The 21,133-nt window shown below is 47.8% G+C and overlaps 10 protein-coding genes across 10 annotated transcripts; 5 read left to right on the forward strand and 5 right to left on the reverse strand.

Annotated features, from left to right (window-relative positions):
• Window positions 1–7: 7 nt before the first annotated feature.
• Window positions 8–2,120, reverse strand: BDV38DRAFT_239233 (polyubiquitin-binding protein UFD1). The gene is made up of 3 exons (XM_032053739.1): window positions 1,960–2,120; window positions 1,586–1,903; window positions 8–1,492 (listed from the first exon to the last, which is right to left on the reverse strand). The coding sequence occupies exons 1-3, from the start codon at window positions 1,960–1,962 to the stop codon at window positions 704–706; spliced, it is 1,110 nt and encodes a 369-aa protein (XP_031916790.1). The 5' UTR covers window positions 1,963–2,120; the 3' UTR covers window positions 8–703.
• A 34-nt stretch (window positions 2,121–2,154) lies between these two features.
• Window positions 2,155–3,890, forward strand: BDV38DRAFT_9238 (uncharacterized protein). The gene has a single exon (XM_032064133.1). The coding sequence runs from the start codon at window positions 2,364–2,366 to the stop codon at window positions 3,726–3,728; it is 1,365 nt and encodes a 454-aa protein (XP_031916791.1). The 5' UTR covers window positions 2,155–2,363; the 3' UTR covers window positions 3,729–3,890.
• rvb2 (RuvB family ATP-dependent DNA helicase reptin) lies at window positions 3,891–5,648 on the reverse strand. The gene is made up of 3 exons (XM_032064134.1): window positions 5,574–5,648; window positions 5,068–5,514; window positions 3,891–5,009 (listed from the first exon to the last, which is right to left on the reverse strand). Exons 1-3 carry the CDS (start codon window positions 5,580–5,582, stop codon window positions 4,053–4,055), a joined length of 1,413 nt encoding a protein of 470 aa, XP_031916792.1. The 5' UTR covers window positions 5,583–5,648; the 3' UTR covers window positions 3,891–4,052.
• Window positions 5,649–5,801: 153 nt separating this feature from the next.
• BDV38DRAFT_239236 (uncharacterized protein) lies at window positions 5,802–8,868 on the forward strand. Its single transcript, XM_032053740.1, has one exon. It carries the CDS (start codon window positions 6,101–6,103, stop codon window positions 8,576–8,578), a length of 2,478 nt encoding a protein of 825 aa, XP_031916793.1. The 5' UTR covers window positions 5,802–6,100; the 3' UTR covers window positions 8,579–8,868.
• A 144-nt stretch (window positions 8,869–9,012) lies between these two features.
• BDV38DRAFT_279705 (putative alpha/beta hydrolase) lies at window positions 9,013–10,231 on the reverse strand (the record flags this gene model as incomplete). Its single annotated transcript, XM_032059090.1, has 6 exons — window positions 9,013–9,044; window positions 9,108–9,408; window positions 9,470–9,665; window positions 9,735–9,859; window positions 9,928–9,967; window positions 10,047–10,231. 6 exons carry the CDS (start codon window positions 10,229–10,231, stop codon window positions 9,013–9,015), a joined length of 879 nt encoding a protein of 292 aa, XP_031916794.1.
• A 337-nt stretch (window positions 10,232–10,568) lies between these two features.
• On the reverse strand, window positions 10,569–11,319 carry BDV38DRAFT_239239 (uncharacterized protein). Its single transcript, XM_032053741.1, has 3 exons — window positions 11,167–11,319; window positions 11,053–11,102; window positions 10,569–10,974 (listed from the first exon to the last, which is right to left on the reverse strand). The coding sequence occupies exons 1-3, from the start codon at window positions 11,297–11,299 to the stop codon at window positions 10,801–10,803; spliced, it is 357 nt and encodes a 118-aa protein (XP_031916795.1). The 5' UTR covers window positions 11,300–11,319; the 3' UTR covers window positions 10,569–10,800.
• Window positions 11,320–11,788: 469 nt separating this feature from the next.
• BDV38DRAFT_279707 (fumarylacetoacetate hydrolase family protein) lies at window positions 11,789–12,937 on the forward strand (the record flags this gene model as incomplete). The annotated part of the gene is made up of 5 exons (XM_032059091.1): window positions 11,789–11,816; window positions 11,878–12,116; window positions 12,187–12,502; window positions 12,572–12,668; window positions 12,730–12,937. The coding sequence occupies 5 exons, from the start codon at window positions 11,789–11,791 to the stop codon at window positions 12,935–12,937; spliced, it is 888 nt and encodes a 295-aa protein (XP_031916796.1).
• Window positions 12,938–13,688: 751 nt separating this feature from the next.
• On the forward strand, window positions 13,689–14,243 carry BDV38DRAFT_279708 (uncharacterized protein; the record flags this gene model as incomplete). The annotated part of the gene is made up of 1 exon (XM_032059092.1): window positions 13,689–14,243. The coding sequence occupies one exon, from the start codon at window positions 13,689–13,691 to the stop codon at window positions 14,241–14,243; it is 555 nt and encodes a 184-aa protein (XP_031916797.1).
• A 1,403-nt stretch (window positions 14,244–15,646) lies between these two features.
• Window positions 15,647–17,545, reverse strand: BDV38DRAFT_268886 (putative MFS transporter; the record flags this gene model as incomplete). The annotated part of the gene is made up of 6 exons (XM_032056860.1): window positions 15,647–15,785; window positions 15,843–16,519; window positions 16,586–16,752; window positions 16,809–17,053; window positions 17,116–17,198; window positions 17,294–17,545. 6 exons carry the CDS (start codon window positions 17,543–17,545, stop codon window positions 15,647–15,649), a joined length of 1,563 nt encoding a protein of 520 aa, XP_031916798.1.
• Window positions 17,546–17,662: 117 nt separating this feature from the next.
• On the forward strand, window positions 17,663–21,020 carry BDV38DRAFT_268887 (C2H2 type zinc finger domain protein; the record flags this gene model as incomplete). The annotated part of the gene is made up of 5 exons (XM_032056861.1): window positions 17,663–17,846; window positions 17,938–17,970; window positions 18,732–19,264; window positions 19,321–19,530; window positions 19,836–21,020. The coding sequence occupies 5 exons, from the start codon at window positions 17,663–17,665 to the stop codon at window positions 21,018–21,020; spliced, it is 2,145 nt and encodes a 714-aa protein (XP_031916799.1).
• Between the last annotated feature and the right edge of the window lie 113 nt (window positions 21,021–21,133).

Here is a 21,133-nt window from a genome sequence, read left to right on the forward strand (position 1 = left end):
GGGCGCTATTATTTGCAGATTGCGACTGGGGTTCTTGGATATAGATTGAAGGGGATAGTTTGGTGTATGCGGATAGGGGGTTTTCTCGGGTATTGAGTTGCGACATCTTGGTCGTGCTTTGGTTTGTTGAGGTTGTGAGCTTGACTTCGGGTGTGTTCTATGTCTACTGAACGGCGCGAATAAGGGGAAGAACCGGCGAAGAGAATTTAAAGGAGAATTAAACTTCCTATCTATATTAAAATAGGAGGGGGAAGTTGACAAGAAATCGATAAGGAGTCGATAAGGAGTCGATAGATCAGACACTAGAGGAGCACTAAATCACGGTCCTCGGCATTTTATTGTGATCTCTTGTGGTTCCTAGGGTGGAGCCGCCCTTCTCATTTTAAGGGGTCTTTCTAGGTTCTACTCCTTCGTATCCACAGCGTGCTTAACAGACTTGGGTCAAAGATCTCACTCAACCCTACCGTTGTTGAGATAAAAGTGATTCCGTATTTAACGCCAGCCCATACCACGCTATGCTCTATAATCAAGCCATCCTTGTTTTGCTCATAGTATTCTGAGACAAAGGAATAGAAACATCGAAAGAAATAACCAGGTAGTGCGCCAGTATTTCAAGGTTTCTCTTAGCACATGATCTCCTGACGGCACTATGCACCAACGTCACTTTTTCCCTGGACTTTAAGCCTCCTCCTCAAGCGCTGCATTAAGTGGGCGTTGCAGAGCCTCCGGTGTCCTTCTTTTTCCCTCTTAACGTTTGACCACTTCCCTGAAAGCGGGGCTTCTCGCCCTCGACAACCTGGCCGCTTTCGTCACGCTTCTTCACGGGCTTGATTGCATATCCAAAGAATAGCTGATTAGGCGGGAGCCGTAGCGGCATTGGCCCGTTGGTCCGCCTGACAGGTGGAGGGTGTTGGGGGTTTGTGGCACCGGGTGTTGGAGTTGAGGCCTTTGGGGTTGGAGCCTTACTTCCCTTCTTCGCATTCAAGCGCTGTCCACCGATAAGAAAGTTTGACGACACCGCTTTTGCTCCCGCTGCGGCATCGGTAGATTCAGGTGCAATGGCGGCATAGTTAATTGATTGAGCCATGGTTCCATGGGGGTGAAGTAATCCGCCAGACGGAAGCTTGGTTGCGCTTACGCCACTGCGGGGAGTACTAGTACCACTTGGACGTTTGGGTTCCTCATATCCTACAGGAGGGGCAAAATCGACTTCCAGATCTGTTTCGAGGACGGAAATGGCGTTTGAATTGGTGGCTGGCTTGGTTTCCAAAACCGCCATCTCATAAACTTGATCATTGTAGGCAAATGTGAAGACATCACCCTTTGTCAGACATGAAAAGTTGCGGAATGCATTCTCAAGCACAGCCTTAGGATCACTTATATCTAGAAATGACGTTGATTGGGCTTGAAGTTTGATGAACTGGCCCGGAGGAAGATCGGTCGATTTGACTTGTACTAGGTCACCCGGTTCGAGGAGGAGGGTTTGCATGAGCTACACATAACACTTTACATCAGTATGGTGGCGTTTAATATGATATAGCGCGCTATTAGACCAGAGGAAATAAGTGCTAGTGGACAATCTTACCCAAAATGGCAAATAGATTTTCCCCTCCTCAGCGATGAACTCCAACACACCCGCATGGGTCAATCTTTCTCGTGCACCATTATGCAGCTCGAAGAGCATAGGGTATGTGATATGTAGCCGAGTTAATTTGTCCAAAGCACTGGGTGGCATGATGACTTTACCGCCGTGGTTGACGTTCTCTCTCTCTGGGCCAGGCATCATGGCGACGGGGTAGCAGCGGTAATACTCGTCGAAACGGCGGGTTGCACCTCCGTGGCGGAGCATGGAGGAGCTGAAGACGCCATCCATGGGATCATCCTCGTAGTAATTAGAGCGGAACTGCAAAGATCAGTACATATAGAAGTTAACCACAGCGGGACTTCTCTGAAGCTCACCATAGTGGGAAGACGCAGTAGCTGACACTAAAGCACCGGTTGAACAATGCCCTAATGGGGACGCAGGGTCTAAGCTTTCTTTTTCTATCTAGAGACAGATAGATGAGCTTTCGTACTGGTTGATCGGAGAGACCAGGATGTTCAGATTGCACGGCCAAGAAGGTCGCTAGTAGTTAAGTTGAAGCAGTCTTATCGCCCGCCCGCAGTGACGCAAATGGCTCCGCAATGATTTTCCGACCCGACCCCATTTGTACAGCTTCAGCAACAGAGTCTCTTCCCATAAAAGCTCGTCTCCAGCGTCCCAAGTACTATCGAGTTCTGTGAGAGCTCTTAGGCTAGTGCGATCGCTTCATTCACATTTTTGTGCTTTGCTCTACGGTGACCTACACCCAGTTTTACAATTTATGTCCGGCTTTCAACCACGCCCTAAGCGGGCTGGTGAAGACTTCACCCGCACACATCAACATCCCGAGGACGACCCGAATGAACCTTCTGGCAAGAAAGCTAGGTTTGATCTCCGGAACCCCTCTGCTCTTGCTCCCGATGCGCTCGAAGACGATGCAGTGTTAGACGCGGACGAGATCGGTCGGCGCGGACAGAAAGTACGTCGCAAAGCAGTGAATCTTGATGGCTACGACTCCGATAGCGAAAATGAAGGGTTTGATGCGCGAGCCGAGGCCCACGCGAAGAAAAAACAAAAGGAAAATGCAGCAGATGATGATGACATGTTTGCTGAGCTACAAGAGGACTTCGGCGCGGAAGAGGTCGACGCTGATGAAGCTTTAAAGAAGAACAAGAAGTCTGTGCGGTTTCTTCGAGACGACGAGATCGAAGGTCAGGTCGCGTCTTCCAAAGGTGGTGGCACGTTACATGCGGACTTAACTAAAGGCCCCGATGAGGTTGACGATGATGAAGCGGAAAGCGAGAGCGATGTCGCAGATGAAGACCGCGCAAGGGTTGATGAGGATATGGACGAGGAATTGGGTGCCGGGTCGAAGAAAAAACATGCGCCTTTACTTGATGCGTTCAACATGCGAACTGAGCAGGAGGAGGGCAAGTTTGACGATCAAGGAAACTATGTACGGAAGGCCGTAGACCCTGATGCTATCTACGATTCGTGGCTTGATGGCGTGTCAAAGAAAGATATTCGGCGTGCCAAAGAAGCCGCGGAAAAAAGAGAAGCTGACAGGAAGGAAAAAGATCGGATGGACGATAGTGTGCTAACAGGAGACGCCTTAAAGACCCTTATAACTCACCTTGACCGAGGCGAAACTATACTGGAAGCGTTGGCTAGGTTAGGAAAAGGGGCTCAGAAAAAGCCCAAATGGCAAAATAAACGCAATAAGAACAGGTCGAAGCAGAATGGGGACACAGAGGATGCGGAGATGACGGAGGATGACCCCAAAGAAGTCGCTCGCAAGCAAGCGATCAATGCGATCACGGGGGCCGCAGATATCCTTATGACTCGGGGCCAAGCGGAAATCTACGATACAGAACGCGAGCTACTCACTCGTCAGTATCGCCGTGAGACAGGCGAGGATTGGGTTGATCCCCCTTCGCAAGGTACAGACCCTGTAAGTGGCGAGCAGGCCCCTGTAATGTGGGAATTTCGTTGGTCGGACGCCCGCGATGGTGGGATTGTTCACGGACCGTATGACTGTGCGACGATGGAGTCGTGGAAAAATGCTGGGTATTTCGGTGAGGGTGTCGAATTTCGAAGAACAACAGACGACGATGGATGGAATGCTCAGGCCAGTTTTGTACAATAATGGAAGCTAAGGATGGGTGGGAGCCGTAGGTATAGCACTAATGGATACCAAGCATTGAATATGAACATCATGATTATCATTCGAGCTTAAGCCCCCTTTCGATAAATTCCAATTCGAACCCAAATTGCAAAAGTACCCATACAGAGCTCTGAACAAGCGCCAGCATTATCATACATAATTTGATACTGCAAAAGAAAACACAGGGAATAATAATAGGAAGGAAAACAGATCACGTCGCACTATTTGTTCCTTTTCGCACGTCACCTGGAATGCTCCGCCATTCGAACACCAGAAATCACCCAGAATGTCTATATCGGAATGAATCTATGAGATCTCCATAGCGTCTCCTCCATTTGCTGCAGCAGAGAAGGTTACATTGCCTTGGTCACTAATGAAACGCTGCTCATATGCATTCACAAACTTGACGCTCCGAGCGGGGTCATAGAATAGTCGGTAGCTGCGCTGAACATCGTCAATACTGACCTCTTTTGCCTTTCGCTTTTGGCTTAGGAGGTGAGAAGTAGTGATGATATTGCTGGCATATCGGAGGTTTGATTCTTGGCCAATCTTGGTCAGAAGTGCTAAAGCGTCCGGAGAGAGATCGATCTCTTCCTCTTGAGCTCTGATGGCCAGAATCTGCCTAATCTCATCAGCCGAGTAGGGTTGTGTGCTCACAATAACCACACGGTCAAGGAAGTCGAGAGGCAGTCCGTGGGGAGAGCTGTAGGTTGTCCCCCGAATGCGGGCTTGGCCGCGATTACTGGCCATGATGACAATTGGCGCAAGTTCAGCTTCCAAAGCACGGTTAATGAAGGAAAAGCATTCGATATCCAGCATATGAACCTCGTCAATGAAGAGAACACCAGGTATTATTTCCGCCTTGCCCTCTTCCTTCCATTCGGCGACCTTCGTGTTGATCTGATCCCGAACCTCGCTCCTGATTTCTCCAGTATCACCAGAAAAGAGAGCCAGAAATCCTTGTGACCGCGAGTTGATGACATCAATCTCATGAAGACTCACGGTATGCACAATTTCCTTACGCACTTGGAGTTCGCCCTCAGGGCATTGCACGAATTTCGTATCAGCACCCATCGCATCATAATCCCGTGAACGTGCGTATGAACGACCCAACTTCGTAATTTTACCTGATGACTTGTCGATAGAGATTATGTCGCCGGCCATCACACGCTCTTTAGTCATGGAGTCAATCATCTTAGTACCCATGTCGTAGATTGTCTCCATGTCGGTGGTTTTGATGGTAAGTTTCCCTTGTTTATTACCCTGAGCGTATCAGCACGGACATGTTTTCTCGCCTGCAAGAATTTATGGTGACACTTACACCAGTGACGCTCCTGTCAATCTGAATCTCCACCACTTCACCTTCGATGATCTCACTTTCCTCCTTGATCCGAACGCCAATGGACTTGCGGAAAGCTTGAGTGAGTGCTTCGGTTTTCGACATTTCCATTGAGAAGATCTCTGAAGAAGCGAGCATTGTGAAGGGGACATCGCTCCCGAGAGACTGTGCCATTCCCATAGCAAGTGCTGTTTTACCTGTGCTAGGAGGCCCTGCAATTAACACTGCGCGGCCAGCGATCTTGCCTTCTTTGACCATCTGCAAGATTACGGCAGCGGCCTTTCGCGCTTTCTCCTGGCCCACAAGGCCCTGGGATGAGGTCCTAGGTTGTAAAGAATCGGCATCGACACCAAGTCCTCTAATATGCGAATGGGCAGCGATGAGGTTCAAGCCACGGAGTTCCTTGGTCTCCGCGACAGTCGAAATTTGCTATTTCTTCAAGATCAGTACCATAGTAGTGCAAAGATAACAATTTCTGTTTGATTTACCGCAGCCATTTTGAATATTTGGAATTGCGAGGCTCCCTTCCTTGAGCTGTTACAAGGTCTGCGCAGCACCTAAACTGTTCTGTGTTCCACGCCTTGTTCACGGGCTGGACAAAAGAGCTGCGAAGGGCAGAATACGTGAGCCTTTCCGCCGCCCGTGTCACCGCCCGGCAGAATGCAGTAAATTAGTTTCATGCACCATAGCTCTGGTTTCGCGTCAACAGCTAATCGGCCACTAGTTGCTAGGCAAACGAGTTCCATCCGAGTTTCTTTACCTCATACAATATTCACTCTCTATAAATGAGGTACTACCGGACTTGGTGAGATAAGTACGTCGAGATCTCCATCTTTGATTTATTTATGACCAGACACGGGCACTAGATTGGAGTAGATACGCTACTACCCATCAATGCATTATCTGCTTTCACTTTAAGTTTAAATATGCTTTACCTGTGACGCGCCTCATCCTGAGATGCATCTTAATCCACTCGGTCCATTAGTTTCTAAATCGCTGTGGATTTGTCGCCAAGATGAGCTCTGAGCACAAATTTACTTCCAATGCGCGCGACCCTCGCTTGAACAGACCGCCTCCTTTTGGAGCAACCTCGCTAGACACGCAATCGCGGAAGCTTTTCACATCTCCCAGTGCTTCAAGGCAATATGAACCTCGGGCTGATGCCCCTGGCGATCAGTTTGTACAACGGCTATCCGATTTGGTACAAGCCGCCGTAAAGACCGCTAGTCTCACATCAGAGAAGGAAATTATACAGAGGAAGCAAAGCACCACTGAAGGTCTCCTGAAGAGAGCGAAAGCTCAATCGAGTTTCCCTACTACTGCTGCTTTCTTTCAGCAAGCATGGAACGACGAAGACGGTCATCTGGCTCGTATAGATGGCGCGCTGAAAGAACACTTGTCGCGCTACGATCAACTGGAGAAAGTATTGAAAGCAAACTGGACGTCTTCTCTAATCGCAGGGCCTAGTCTGGCAGAGAAATACGATCAACTGAAAGAAGAGATCGAAACAACCAAGCAGGATGCTAAGCGTTCGAAAGACGAGGCCTCTAGCCTTCGAGATCAAAACCGCTCTTTAGAAGACACGCTCAAGAGCCTCCAGGCGAGAATGACTATGCTAGAGAAATCGCTCGAAAACCATGGAACATCCTTGAATAAGCAAACCAAAGACCATTCGTCTCGCCTTGAAGAAATTTCATTGGAATTCGAGAAGCGCTTGGAAAGTGTTTCAACCAAAGTAGAAGAAAGCATATCGACGAAGTTTCAAGTAGAAGTGGATGGATGGCAAAAGCAAAGAACATCCTTGGGTACAGAATTGGAGTCCCTGCGGACGTGCCAGGAAAGGTTTTCGGCTGCCATCGGTAAAGTTGACCAAACGACCAAGGAGCAGCAACAGAAAATATCTGATATTGAGTCGCTGGGTCAAAGATTAGATAGTCTTGATACCCGTCTTGGCTCTGTTGAATCTACGAAGTTGACGACGACAAATGAGTCAAACGTGGATAAAGTTTCTGCATCCTACCTACAAACTAAAGTTGAGAGCCTCGAAAGCATACTTAATCAATTGCAAGGTTTGCAAGAGATGAAGGATGATTTGCACTTTTCGGAGGTGGAAGATTTAAAGAAGTCACTAGTGCAAGCGTCTGAGGAGTTAGTGGGTGTGAAGAACAATTGCAACTTGCTATCGGATGAGGTGAAGACCTTGCGTGAATCAGATCCAGCCATTTCCCTACAACAAGTTGCCAATTTGTCGGGGTCATTGCAAAATACACAGCAGTTGGTGGAGACTGTTAGGGTGGGCTTACATTCTCTGGAAACCAGATATAACTCTCTCACTACAGAGCCATTGGCGAGGAACATGGTCGTCGCGTTGCAGGAGATGTACCCCTCTGCTAGTCAATTACTGGAACAATATTCTGGATTAAAAACGGTAGTTGATAACCTGCGTCAAAGCCAAAACACTATTATCAGGCAGACCCAGCAGGAAGCAGCTTTGCGCCTTGATGAGCTAAACAAGCTGAGAAATGACCATTCCAGTCTTTCGCAGTCACTTGCACCTCTTTGGGAGCGGCACGAACAGCAAAAAAGGCAAGATCCACCACCGAGCCACGAGGACATATACAAATTGCGAGCTGAATTGAACGCGTTATCTACAAATTTTGAGGGGATCATATCCAAATATGACTCCCAATTCAGGTCACGGAAACAGTCTGACGACCGTTTCATGGAAGGTTTACGTGACGAGCGCAACAAGTTCGATAGCCGTCTGAGCCAAGTGGCTAGCAATCTGGAGAAGTTGGCCAATGATGTTGAAGCAGTGCGGTCTGCCAATACTAGTGGTCTGGAGAAGCTGGCTAATGATGTCGGAGAAGTGAGGTCTGTCAATACTAGCAGTCTTGCAAATATTGAAATGCATGCTAGTGACATTAAGTCATTGCAAGATGACCTTCATGAACTCAAAAAGGCCACATCAGATCGACATCAAGCATTTATTGATCAACTCGACGATATCACGAAAGCGCACAGTGCGCATGATACGAACATTTCGTCACTACTTGACCGTATTAATGAACTTGAGCGGTCTGAAAAACTTCGACATGAAGAATTGCATGAACAATTGGGTGAACTTAAGAAAGCTGTGGAAGCAAAAGAGTTCCATCCTCGAGCAATGTCCCCAATCATCGTCGAGGATCAGGCTCCAAACCCTATAGATGATAGTCCCGCTGATCCAGAAGCGGCGGCAAGGATTCTGAACGTGGCTGAAACCAACCCTACGCTCGCATTACGGGAAAAAAGGAAGAAGAAGAAAAAGAGACCACGTCCTTCTGGTTTGTCTGAGGATGAAAAAACCCCCATAACAGCTCGACAAGAATCTCCCAGATCGCTTTCATCCGGAGCATCTCCGTTTGAACAAGGGGAGCCAACAGAGAATAAGCGACCAAAGAAGAAGAAAAAGCGCAAAATGGTATCCACTGAACCGATACCCCTCGACTAAGTAGGTACACAAGTTATGGTCGTTGACTCATTGGTTAGAAAGTTAGTTGTCTTATAACCCCGTTGGTGTCAGGTATGGTTGCGGAGGGAAATACTACGGAGTTGAAGGTGTAACAATAGCATGTCTGCCATAGGTGTAAAAATCCCACGCTCACCAATGTCTATTGGCACTGAACGTTGTGCCAAGGTTTTCAATACTTACTTGACGAGACGCGAGGCGCGCGAGGGCACCGGCACTTGATTGCAGATGGTGACAAGATCAGATTCAATGTATTGTGAATACGGCTGGATACCTTGTTACTGAGGTCGATCTTCTTTGTTCCGTTTATTCATCAGTTGGATGGGCTATTGATAAATTCTCATTCTTCGGCTCCAAATGGGTACGGAGTCTGTACATATCCGGAGGGCCATGCTTAATTCTATTAATACATATTTTCATGGTGTCTCTTGCAAAAATGTAACAACCTCTGTAGTATTTCTCGTCAGTCAAACTGCCATACATAAAAACTGGTCTCCAAATCAGTACTCACTTTGTCTAAAAGCTTCAGGATTTTCCGATATGAGCCAGTGGCCAGCTTCGACATCGGCTATCTGGGCTTTGGGAAAGAATTTCTTAATCGCAGGAATTGTATCGTCACTGACGTATCTGCTCTTTGTGCCCCTAACAAACAGCGTCGGACCGTCATACGTGGCGGAGCCAGACTCGGCATAAGGGAAACTAGCCATTTCACTCAAGGCATCTCCCAGGGTTGAAACAGGGACACGGAACTTCATGGCTCCATCCTCCCCACGAACTAGGTTGGTCAACAGGAATTGGCGGATAGGAAGGGACTAAGAACGTGTGGAAGATTGCGGTTAACATGACCCCAGCATTTTTAACAGGACTACTTACTTCCTCATAATCTTTGAGAATCTTATCTGCGTCAGACAGCTTTGCTACATTCTGGGCTTCGATATGTTGCATGCCCCGGACGTATTTGCCAAAGTCGCTCTTCAGCGGAGCGTTGACTGGGGCGTTGTCGACGGGGATAAGCGCCGAGATCAAACCGGGAGAGTTGAGTGCGACCGTCATCGCGGTTTTTGCGCCCCTTGTCTTAGTTAGAATAGTCACTCGAATCATGATTGAATTGCTGTAAAAGGGCAGGCGATATTCATACATGGAATGACCTATCATGACACACTTGTTCAGCTTCTGCTGATGGATGAAGTTGGCTACATCTTCTGCCATCGCATTGTACGTGTGCTCTTGGGAGTGGAATGACTGGCCATGATTCCTAAGGTCCTAATAATGCCATTGGCATAAGTACATGAACCCTCTCACTTCGGTATATCGCCGGATGAAAAACATACCAGGATAAAGACCTCACGCTTCAAATCACGTGCCAATGCTCTAACGATCCCTGTTAGTCTATATTGGAGTCACCAGTAGAAGGCAATAGGAATGTTTCAGATAATCCGGCCTAACATACTTGCTAATACTCCTATTGTTCTGCTTAGAACCGAAGAGCCCATGAAGGAAAACAATTGGACTCCGACTTGCTTCGTCTCTTTCAGGGCCGAAAACCTGATAAGACAGGTCATTCCGGAGCACCCGGGATGTTGAAAATGCGCGGAGACTAGATGTACCCCTTAGAGTCACACGAAATGGCAACATTATTGTATAAAGTCAATTGTATTTAATCTTGGATGAAGCTTGCGACTTGAAGTCATCGCGCATTTCCTGACAGAGCGTGAAAGCATGGTGACTAAGCAGGTTTAGGCCGATTCTGACCGCCGATCTTTTCAGGGAAGTTTATCATTGCCGAACATACTACTCCGTACAGAGTACCTAGTCCTTGTTATCGATATCGTAACTCTAAAATACGATTTTCTTTGTATATTTTAGCACCTTTTGTTGTATTAGGTTTTGAAAGCTTGTTAGGTCGATACACGCTGTAATGGTAGTATTTGCAAAATGCTAACAGAATGTCAATTACATAGAATATATTTCCGAAAGTTTGCTTTCCGAGCACCAAAAGGAAATCTGAGGAACAATATAGGAGCTTTCTGGACATATATAGGTCAGGACAAGCAATGATATAGGCGTTCTAGAAATCTATTGTTGGATTATAACAATTTTTTTATGCGTTTATCATATCACATCGTCACAATGCAAGTATATATACAGAGTGAAAATCATTGGCTCCAGCAAAACATAGCCCTTCCAAGCCCCAAACTCCCGCCTTAAGCATCCAAAAGAAGTGGGACCTTCTCGAGGAGATGGTTAACGATAGCGTCAGGACCGTACTTTACTTGTAATCCTTCGGGGATGGCGTGGGTCTTAATGTCAGGTTTAATATCCCTCGCAATGGACTGAATTAGTTGCGCCTCCTCATCGGTCCACATAGAAGCACTGAACTATAGGGCTATCAGTCTTTAACTCATCTCATAGCTTGAGAAAGTCCCGCAGGGACTCAAAACGACAGGGATTCCTACCAGAACATCAGGCATAAATTCCCTCACTTTGGGTCCGACTTCCTCGATTGCTATAAAATTATTAATACTGTGTGTCACACACGCATACATATATTTGGCACCACAGCCACTCACTTTCGCAGTTAGCTTCGTAGATGATGGTATAACGGTCCTTGAGAGCCTCGACCATCCGGCCGATAAGCAGCTTGGCTCTCTCGGGAGCAGTGTTGACAGTGACAAGGCGGAAAGGTCCTTTAGGGGCAGACATTGTTATAGACTTTGTAGAAATAATATTGATTTTCTCTAATCACTCAGTGACTTTTACTAGTGGAATCTCTGCTTTTTAAATGAAGAAGTTCTTCGAGCAGCCGGCCGACATCCGGCGCTGTGAACCTCCCCACAATCGAATCGTGGGGAAGTCGTGGGTGTTCGCCCCCGGACTTCATCCGATCAAAAGAATCTATGCCGAATCAGGTACTTCGTTATTAGAGAAGCCTGGATACTCCGTACATCGGTGGCCTTCTCATAGACTTTGAGAGAGACTGGTTGGCCCGTCGGTTTATTCTTGCCCTCCCCACTTAACCCCGCTAAACGTCACATTAGGTCGCAAACGCGCATCGATATCGGGGTAGAAATATCCGTGATCGCGAGCATCTCCCCTTAAGAAAAACTTTGGAAAGTTCCAATTCCTACATAAACGTGTTAATCACATTTCTGCCTCGATTGAACCCATTATCTAACAGCAATAACTAGAACTATGTCAAAAATCGCATCGACCTTTTCGCGTACGTGATGACACACCCCCAACATACAACAGCTATCATTATCCCTTCTAACACGCAATAGGCCTTGTGCGCTTTGTCCCTAAGTCAAACCCGTCTAAGGTTCTGATCGGCGAGCCGGTAGATGCGCAACTTGACGTCGGATTGGCTCTTTACCAGGGAAAGGAAGTCTCGGTGCGACCATTCACCGGAGCATCCGTCCTTAATCCAGGCCAGAAGACAGAGTCCACTGAGATCATCAGTCGGATTCTCTCCCCTTTGGCGCAGAATGAGGTCGGGTCGATTAGATGTATTGGGCTGAACGTGAGTTCTCGCTTGCGACATTACCAAACACCTCTTCCTCAGAGTCACAATTGACTGATTGTTCCGGTAGTATACCTCTCATGCCGCTGAGATGAAGCTCTCTATCCCAGATGTTCCTACACTGTTCATTAAGCCATCGGCGGCTCTCTCGGACCCTTGGCCTGCACCAACCGTTCTTCCCAAAATCACGCAAGTTGACAACACGGGCGACTATGAGTCTGAAATGGTTATTGTTATTGGTCGCGATGCGAAGGATGTTAGCGAAGCTGAAGCCCTGGACTATGTCCTTGGATATACGGCAGCGAACGATGTTTCAAGCCGCACGTCACAGATGAACCAGAGTCAATGGTGTTTCTCTAAGGGATTCGACACCTCGTGCCCAATTGGTCAGTGCCCCTCATGTAAATCCTCTTCTATTTTGTAATCCACTGACTGGCGGTGGGTTATCTCATTAGGTCCGGCCCTCGTTTCTGCGGCATTGTTCCCGGATGCTAGTAAATTCCAGATCCGCGGCCTGAAGAACGGCAAGGTGCTGCAGGATTGTCCTCTAACGTATGAAATGCTCCGGTAACCAACGATAGGCTTGCTTAGAGGGCTAACAGATCTTGAATAGGGATTTGATCTTCAGCGTGCCCAAGCTCGTCAGCTTTCTGTCTCAGGGAACAACTCTGCCAGCAGGAACTATTATCTTGACTGGAACTCCCCCTGGCGTGGGTGCTGCAAAGAATCCGAAGGAGTTCTTGAGGGATGGAGATGAGTTCGCCGTTGAATTGCTGCCTCACGTCGGAACTCTGGTGACGAAGATTGAAAACCAGAAATGAAGCTGTATTTGAGACTCAATAGGGCGCATCATGACTGCTTAGGAAAATAGATATGCATAAAATTGCTCTGTATAGACTCTGGTCTTCACAGCCATAGCTTTGAAATTATTGGCAAAGCTCAGCGGTTTGGTCGATGTAAGGCTCTTCTGGCTCTTGGATAGGTATATTCTTGTCAACGCTCTGAAGTTTGCCAGAGTATGTCACTTTGAGCTCTTTCAAAGGCCGGTATTTGATGCATGTGTAACCTGAGAAAAATGCACTTATTTATAACAGGTAATAAAGCTTGGTAATGGATTACCTTAATGTGGCTCTTGAGAGGGAAAATAATTCCCCTATAAATTATTGCCATGCAAGCGACTGAGTCCAATGCCAATTCGTAAATAACTGAAAGATAACAGAAGAAAATGAGCCATATGAATATGACAATATGGTCCGCATAATTATGATGTGATAAAAGACATATGACGTTGACAGCCTAGAAAGTGTGTCATTGGTAAAGTCTTGACTTGTAACAGTACAAGAACACTCACAAGAACATTCACTTGCACCTTTCATCCGAAAAGAAATCAACAAGTGAATATGAAACTGAGTGCCATGAATAAGCAATGTTGCGAACAACACAACAATTATTCCTTCCTCTTCTTATCCCATGGAATACAGATCGCGAATCTCTCTTGTTTCACTACATTACATAACTGCGTGACTCCTTTGTGAATATCCTTCAACTAGTCTGCACTTGTGATACTACACGATGTCTGGCTTCCCATTCCCGATCAAGACGGTCTTCTGCGAGGGCCATACACCATGTGAGTGCGACGAGTCCTATTTCCAAGCTCTGAGGGACTGGGTGCGGCTGGCTGCTGCCTTTGGCTGGCCGGAGACTGTGAGAAAAGTTGCGCTGTCCTACCTGTCAGGGGTCAAATCGTTGGAAGATACCGTCATCATGATCGACTCCGTTCGAATCTGCCCACATGGTCAGTTGGACATGCTGGGCGCAGAGTTGCCTCTTGAATACCGGGAGAGGTATGGCACAATCAATATCGCGTGGTTGAACAACGTTCCACTTGTTTATACTTTGTTCCGTTGGTTCAACGGGGACACCATCCACCGTATCTGTCTCGAGTCTGCTGCAGAATGGGTCGCATATGAAGAAGACATGCTCGATAATGAGGCTTCATCGGGGTTGTTCAAAAGAAAAGACTTCAAGTGCCTCCAAGATCCTGCAGCCGTGGCGCAGATGATGCAAGACAGCAATCGCACCGTTGAATCGGTTGTGTCTGATGTGCGCGTGGTTACTATCTTCTAGTATATCTCGCGGCGACGATCAACAAGGCAGGTTGCTGGCGACGCATCTAGAAATTGGTAGTAGCTAATAAACAGAAGACATGATCGACGGGAACTGCGCGAATAAGAATTTGAAGTCCATGTCGACCTGATAGGACCGAAAGATAAGCACCAGTCCTGTATGAGGACGACGGCAGATCGACACGAAGTGGTCCACACGTCTTTGGCGGATAAAGGTTCACCACCCTTATTCAATTACCTTGAGCTTCATCTGCTAACCATGACTAGAATCACGGCCATCATTGGAGTCTGGATGAAAGGGAAGTTGGCTAGCTGGCGCTGAAAATTTAACATCTTTTTACCTGCAGACTGCAGTTTTGTCCCTTGACGCAGGGCTGGGGGGGGGGGGGGAATATGGCTGGTAGTCCCAGGAAACTATTACTGAAAAAGGACTATGGTGTTCTAGCAGTCTGTAAAGCTTAGGAAGAATCAATGTAATTCAATCCGAATTTGCCTCGCAAGACTGCAATGTATACTTTTCTACTTACAGATCATACTTTAGCCTCAATTATAAGCATAGGATAAGCATTTACGAAGCTTGAGGATATTGAACAAGAAAGCTCCCCACATGCAGGTTCCCACATACAGGATTAGTAAGAAATGCTAACCCGTTTCTGATAGGTCCCCACCTTTACTTTTTTGCAGGCATGCAAGAAGTGTGGGATATGACTTTATCCTAGGCGGAGTAAATCATCTCCGCTTCGAATGCGCGAATCAGGGGTCTGTCACATTTACTTGGTAGGTATGAACACTCATTGCCTTATTCGACAGCAGTTGCGGTAAATAGAAGCTATACTCATGCTTTTCGCTTCATTGTAGACACGTTAGTTATGGTATTGAGGTTATAGAAATATTCGATACGATTATGAAGACAAGAACCGCGACAAATAATATGAAGGTACGATGCCGAGTTACTATTCCGATGGAGCTCCTTGCTATTATTGTCGCTTCGGGCAGCCGACCGGCCACACGGGACCATTAGGAGACTAAAACGCGTAGTGTGATTTCGCTTTCCCGATGGTATGATATCGGCTCGATGACTCGGGCAGCGAAAAATCTTTGATAGCTATCGATTTTGCTAAGAAGTATATAAAGAAATCAGTCCAAGCTGGGGCTTTTCGTTTATCCCTTTTCTGTATCTTGACTTTGAACTTTTTTTGTTTATATGTTCCTGACTCCAATTTGTTCATATTCTGAATGTCGCCAATGTTATTCCATTCTATTCTACGGAGTACTTCCAACCCATATATACAGCCTTGTTCCACCCTAATTCACATCCTGGGAGTCCCGTTCTATATTCTAATACACCATTCTACCAGGTTGACCGAATCATCTATTGAGGGAAAAAAAACGCTAACCTTAGATTCATGCATGGATGTCTGGACGCCACCTCCGACCCATGAAGTGAAGGCAGAGAGTCGGAATAACACTGACACCCACGATGAGAGCGCACCCAACACCCGCACTCGCAGCCACACCGACTGTTTCAAACATAGGCGGAAACCTGAGCTTCGTTAGCCACCGTACTCCAAAAGCTTGACGTGACCCTTTCTCGACTTACCAAAACGGCCCCAAGAAACCCCAGATCTGTCGAACGAAGGTGATACACACTCCAACACTGGCAGCTTCGGTGGGATAGCAGTCCACGGCGTACGTGACAAGGACGGTGGTTACAATCTGGTTACCGCCGGCTCCAATAGCGATACCAATGATAGGTGCTACGTTCCAGTGGCCTGATGCAGATTCCTGAGTGCACACCAGGAAGACGATCAGACCCACAATGGAACAAATAAAGCCGATGTAGCTGAGCCACAGACGGTGCTCTGGTTCGGGCTTCCGCTGGATCTTCTTTGCTCGTGTGTTCATCCAGACGTCCGACAGGGTACCTCCTAATTGCTCGCCAATGACGGAGCCGATAATGGGACCCAGGAACTGCATACCGAGTTGCTCAGTGTTCAGCTCGAACTTTTCCTGGAGCAGTTCCGGCACTTCAACCGTGGCCAACACGTTGCTCAACAAGAAGACCATTGCGTACGCCGCGGCTGGGATCATGACAGAGGGATACATAACCATAGTAAGAGGCTTAACGAACTCCCACCACGAGAAGGGAGTCGGGTCAATTCGACGGAGTGAAAGATATTCTCTCTTCCACGCGGCTTCGTTGGGGTCGACATTGCTGCCAACATACCGAGTTTCTGGGCCCAGAAAGAGATATAAGATGAACTGGATGCCGTTGACCTGATCGATGAGAATTTGTTAGCAAATGGCCATCGGCACGAGCGTGTATCACGGTGGTAGACGAACTATTGCCAGGACCCAGTAGATCCATACGTAGCCTGCCCGATATGCGACGAAACCAAAGATAAATGGACCGAGGGGAATTCCCAAGGTAACCAACAGGGTCCATACGCCCATGTACCTGGCACGGTCTTTCTTAAAATAGGTCTCCATCACAACAGCACTTCCAATAGCTTGATATGCTTGTCAGCTCAAATTCTTCCGAGATCTGATCAGAAATCTGTCTTACCAGACGCTGGAGAGATGAAAAATGCCTGTAAAGCTCTACAGGCGGCAGTTGATGCATAGTCTGTGCTTTTTGCACACCCCACATTACATACTAGACTGCACATAAGGGAGATAAGGAAGATCGGACGACGTCCATAGCGATTAGACATGGGCTTCCAGAACAGCGGGGCCCCGCCTAAGATGGCGATCTGGAGCGATGTCAGATAACTCGCTCTCTGGATCGTAACATTGTACTCCTCCGCGATCCTGTTCACCACTTGTTAGTGAAAACTTGAATGGTAAATGGCTGATTTAAGATGTCCTCTTACGTTGCATAAGCAGGAATGATACCAGCAGCAGCAAAGGTACCCATACATGCGTGAATGGCTACCAAAACCAAATTGGCCAGTTTCTGCACATATTCAAAGCTAGTCAGTCACTGTTGAGAAAAGCTCATGCAACATCTCGTTGCTGAAAAACATAATTTGCGGCAAAGTGAGTACTAACCTTCCAGGACGGCCAGTTGTACGGATCCGCTGGATCCATGCTAGGAATGGGATCGAGTTCTAGTGTGCCATGACGCTCCATCAGGTAATCTCTGTGTGCCTTTGAAATGCGAGATTCCACGATATCGGAATAACTTGTAGGTATGGCTCCCGCCGTGCTCTCTACAAAGTCCACGTCCATTTTTCCCGGCTGAGAGGCATCTTGCACGTCGTCATTTTGGCGAGACCTCTGCATCTCCATTGACGCAGTCATGTTGGACGAGCTCCTGGATAGGGGCACAGCCAGGGTTGGAGGTTAATCTTTGTGTAATCTGAGTAAAGGCCTCAAGCTTCCTGTTACTAAGGCCCCCTAGGGTTAGAATGGGTGAGAATGGGTGTAACAGAGGGAGAGGGGTTCCAAATAGTCCACGACGATGCGGATAACCCGTTATTCACATATGTCTACAGGCCGCAGACTCTAACCGAAGAAGAAGGGGATTGGAGAGTCCCACGCAAACTCACGCGGCCGGGGTATCTGGCCTATCATTTCTGCATTGGGTGGGCACTCGCCCGGGGTAAGGCCAAAGACTGACCAATCCATCCTCGTGGTGGAGATTATGCGGAGTATGTCTTCATAATACTATCGACTCATAGGGGTGACAATAGTCAGTCTATTTTGTCATGCTCGGATAATCCAGCGTTAGTCCATTGGATGAACCAAATTCGCAGCTCACCGGGGGGCGTTAATGAGATAGCCGATTGAGGATCCCGAAACCCCAGGAGACACGCGGTGACCCGGTCCCATCCAAATCAAAACTCTCCGGCTCGTTACGGTTACTGTGTACGGGCCACGGCATACTCGGAGATGGATAAGTATTTTGGAGTGGAGGCGTTGGCCATGCAATGGGAGTCTCGAGATTGGCCAACTTGCCCCCAGTCTGTAATGGTTCTTCAACGACTAAGCCGGATTAAGAAGGCTATCCTCACGTGCCAAGCAAACCGTCCCATTGCCACTGCCCCACAATTCGCTCTCGACGAGGTTCCTTTACATACTCCCCACGGCCCACTCTTCAATGACAAGTCCAGTTCCCGAACTCGCTACTCTTATGCATAAACTCAAGAGGGAGATCGTAATGATACTGATTCATTCGAGCTAACTTGCGGTCGTTGATTCTTATTAAATCACCAAAGCACTACATTAACCATGAAAGCATTGGTGTGTCGAGTCTGCCAGAAGGCCTTCTCGAAGGCTGAGCATCTAAGGGTATCTGATCCGTATCTCATTCCCTTTCGGTGGAGACTTCGCTAATGTCGGCACTTAGAGACATGAACGTTGCCGTAAGATATAGCCCATTATGCCGTGATTTGTGCCGTGCTACTTGGGCGGGATGTCCGATCGCCATCTGCTCTAACCCTAAAGCTATACGATTGGGAAGCTGACCAAGGTATCAATGCCAAAGACACGGGAGCCAAGCCATTCGTGTGCAAAGAATGCCGTCGACCTTTCGCCCGCCAAGACGCTCTTGCGCGCCATGAGAAATTGCACGTTCGGGCTGCAGCCAACGCTAAGCTTCCTCAAGGGCAGCATGTACACGAGATCCCCCAACCAGCATCTCTCGAGGCTCTCCCGCCATGGGACACCACGAGAGACCCTGTAGATACCGCAATAACAGTGCCTGCACCAAGTCAGACATGGGATACTTCACAACCCGAGCAAAACCCTGGCTTGCAACATGCAGCTTCCGATCTTGATTTTACGCTGATATGGCCCGATTCGGAGAGCCTGTTCCAAAGTATCATGTCATCAGATACAACAGATCAATGGCAAATGCCTTTGGGAGCACTACCCTTCCCACCTGTAGTCCAAGATGTGAACTCAATGAGCTTTGGGTCACCCAATTCGTTCGACGATCGTAGCTCTTCAATAGGCACGATCCCTTCGGGTGGTAGTCATCAGGCTGTACGAGATGTCACAGAAATGGTGGCAAGCTCTGTAAGATCTTCCGAGCGCTGCTATGCCTCCGAAGGAATGCTAACATTTTGTCCCAGTCCTCTAGTGTGACAGCGGCGATCAAAGCAACGTCAATCACATCTGTGTTCCTGGATGAATGCCTGCACATGTTCTTTGTGCGGTTCATTCCAACATTCCCCATCTTACATCGGGCTACGTTCGTTTTTCGAGAGTGCACTCATCCACTTCTTCTAAATGCTATGGCTTTGGGATCCCTGTACCTGGGTCCCAAAGATTCCGTTGCAAAAGTAAGCTGTCCCGGTCGTAGAAAGAGCCACAAGGTTGTTAACGATATTGCAGGGGGAAGCGTTATGGCGGCTGGCACATACTGCCGTTGCTACTTCGGTATGTATCCTTTCTTAAGAAATTTAGGTGATACTTATCCCTATGTAGTGGCAATCGTTAATCACGCATCGTGGCCCTTACGATGCATGCAAAGGCGTCCAGCTTCTTATCACTGCCCTTCTAGGCCAGATATACGGTGCATTATCGAAGGTTCGCTTTCACCTTTACAGGCTTTGCTTTGTACTTGAACTTACCTTTACTACTACAGAATAGACTTATTCGCACCACGAGTCAAGTCTTCCGTCCACTTGGATTCTTTTGGGCCCGGCATTGCGGAATGTTAGATAGCGAGCCTTTTTCCATGGAGAGTTTGCCATTCCCCAGCGCATCAATGGACGAGAAAGAGCGTCAATGGCGAACATGGGCTGCACGAGAGATTCAACAGCGTGCACTGCTTGCCTATCATGTTCTTGACGGTCTCGTTGCACAGATGTCTGGTGATGGTACATCGACCCGTCATGTCGCTAATCCCCTTGTTCTCCCTAGCAGTGAAGCTGCATTTGATGCTAGCAACGTGGATGAATGGCTAGCACAAATGCGGTCTCAACGGCCCGATCAGCCATCTTTTCGGCTGGTCTTCCGCTCTCTTTTCCCTCCAGTTAGTAGCTTTCGACCTCTGGATTATCAGCTTTCTGCCTTCTCCCTTCGGGTCATCCTTGAAGGCCTACAGTCTCTAGTGTCAGACTCGGACGAGAGTGACCTTGTTGCTGTGGGTGTTCCAGGGCGTTCAGATGTGAGAAGAGCCCTGGCTCAAGTGCACGAGACAGTCTCCATGAGCATTCACCTTTCTGCCGAAGAACGACTCGAAGTCCTTCTCCGTTGGCATACTATATGCCTCGATACTATGATCAACTCGACCGTTCTGTGTAGGCATGTCTGCTCCTGCTACGACATTTCGCAACATGTGTCTGGAGGCTCTCGAACGGTTAAGCCCGGGTTCGATATGACGAAGTGGGTCTGCACTCCTGATGCACGTCGTGCTTTGCTGCATGCTATTGCTATTCAGGATATCATCGAACAACTTCCACGAGGCCGAGCTCATGTAATTCATATGCCAAGCTCCCTCTTCGCCGCAGTGACAATCTATGTCGTGTTCTCGCTCGCGGGAGTTGCAACAATCCACCTTCCACGGACCATTGCTTGGCAGGACGCACTTCTTTCACACTCCGATTTGAACTTGGGATGTGACAATAGTCGGGCATCTACTGGCTCCGAAACAAGGCGGTTTGTTGAAGAAGGACAAACAAATTCGCCACCTGGACTAGGAGCTGTGAGGAACTTGCTTTATGAGATGAATTCAATGCAGAAGCTGTTCCGCTGTCTCATATCTCAGTGGGGCATTGCTCACGATATGGAAGAGATTGTTAACCAGTGGATTACCTTGTGTCATTAGGCATTCAGGTCCCCTGTATAATCTACTCTATTTTATTACAGTCCGGCGTTGGTGGCATTCTCCGAGCGGTTGCATGGCTTGAATTTTGTTATAAGGAAACAGGTATATAGACG

This window comes from Aspergillus pseudotamarii (genome assembly GCF_009193445.1).
Source record: "Aspergillus pseudotamarii strain CBS 117625 unplaced genomic scaffold BDV38scaffold_10, whole genome shotgun sequence".
In the NCBI taxonomy this organism is placed as follows: Eukaryota; Fungi; Ascomycota; class Eurotiomycetes; order Eurotiales; family Aspergillaceae; genus Aspergillus; species Aspergillus pseudotamarii.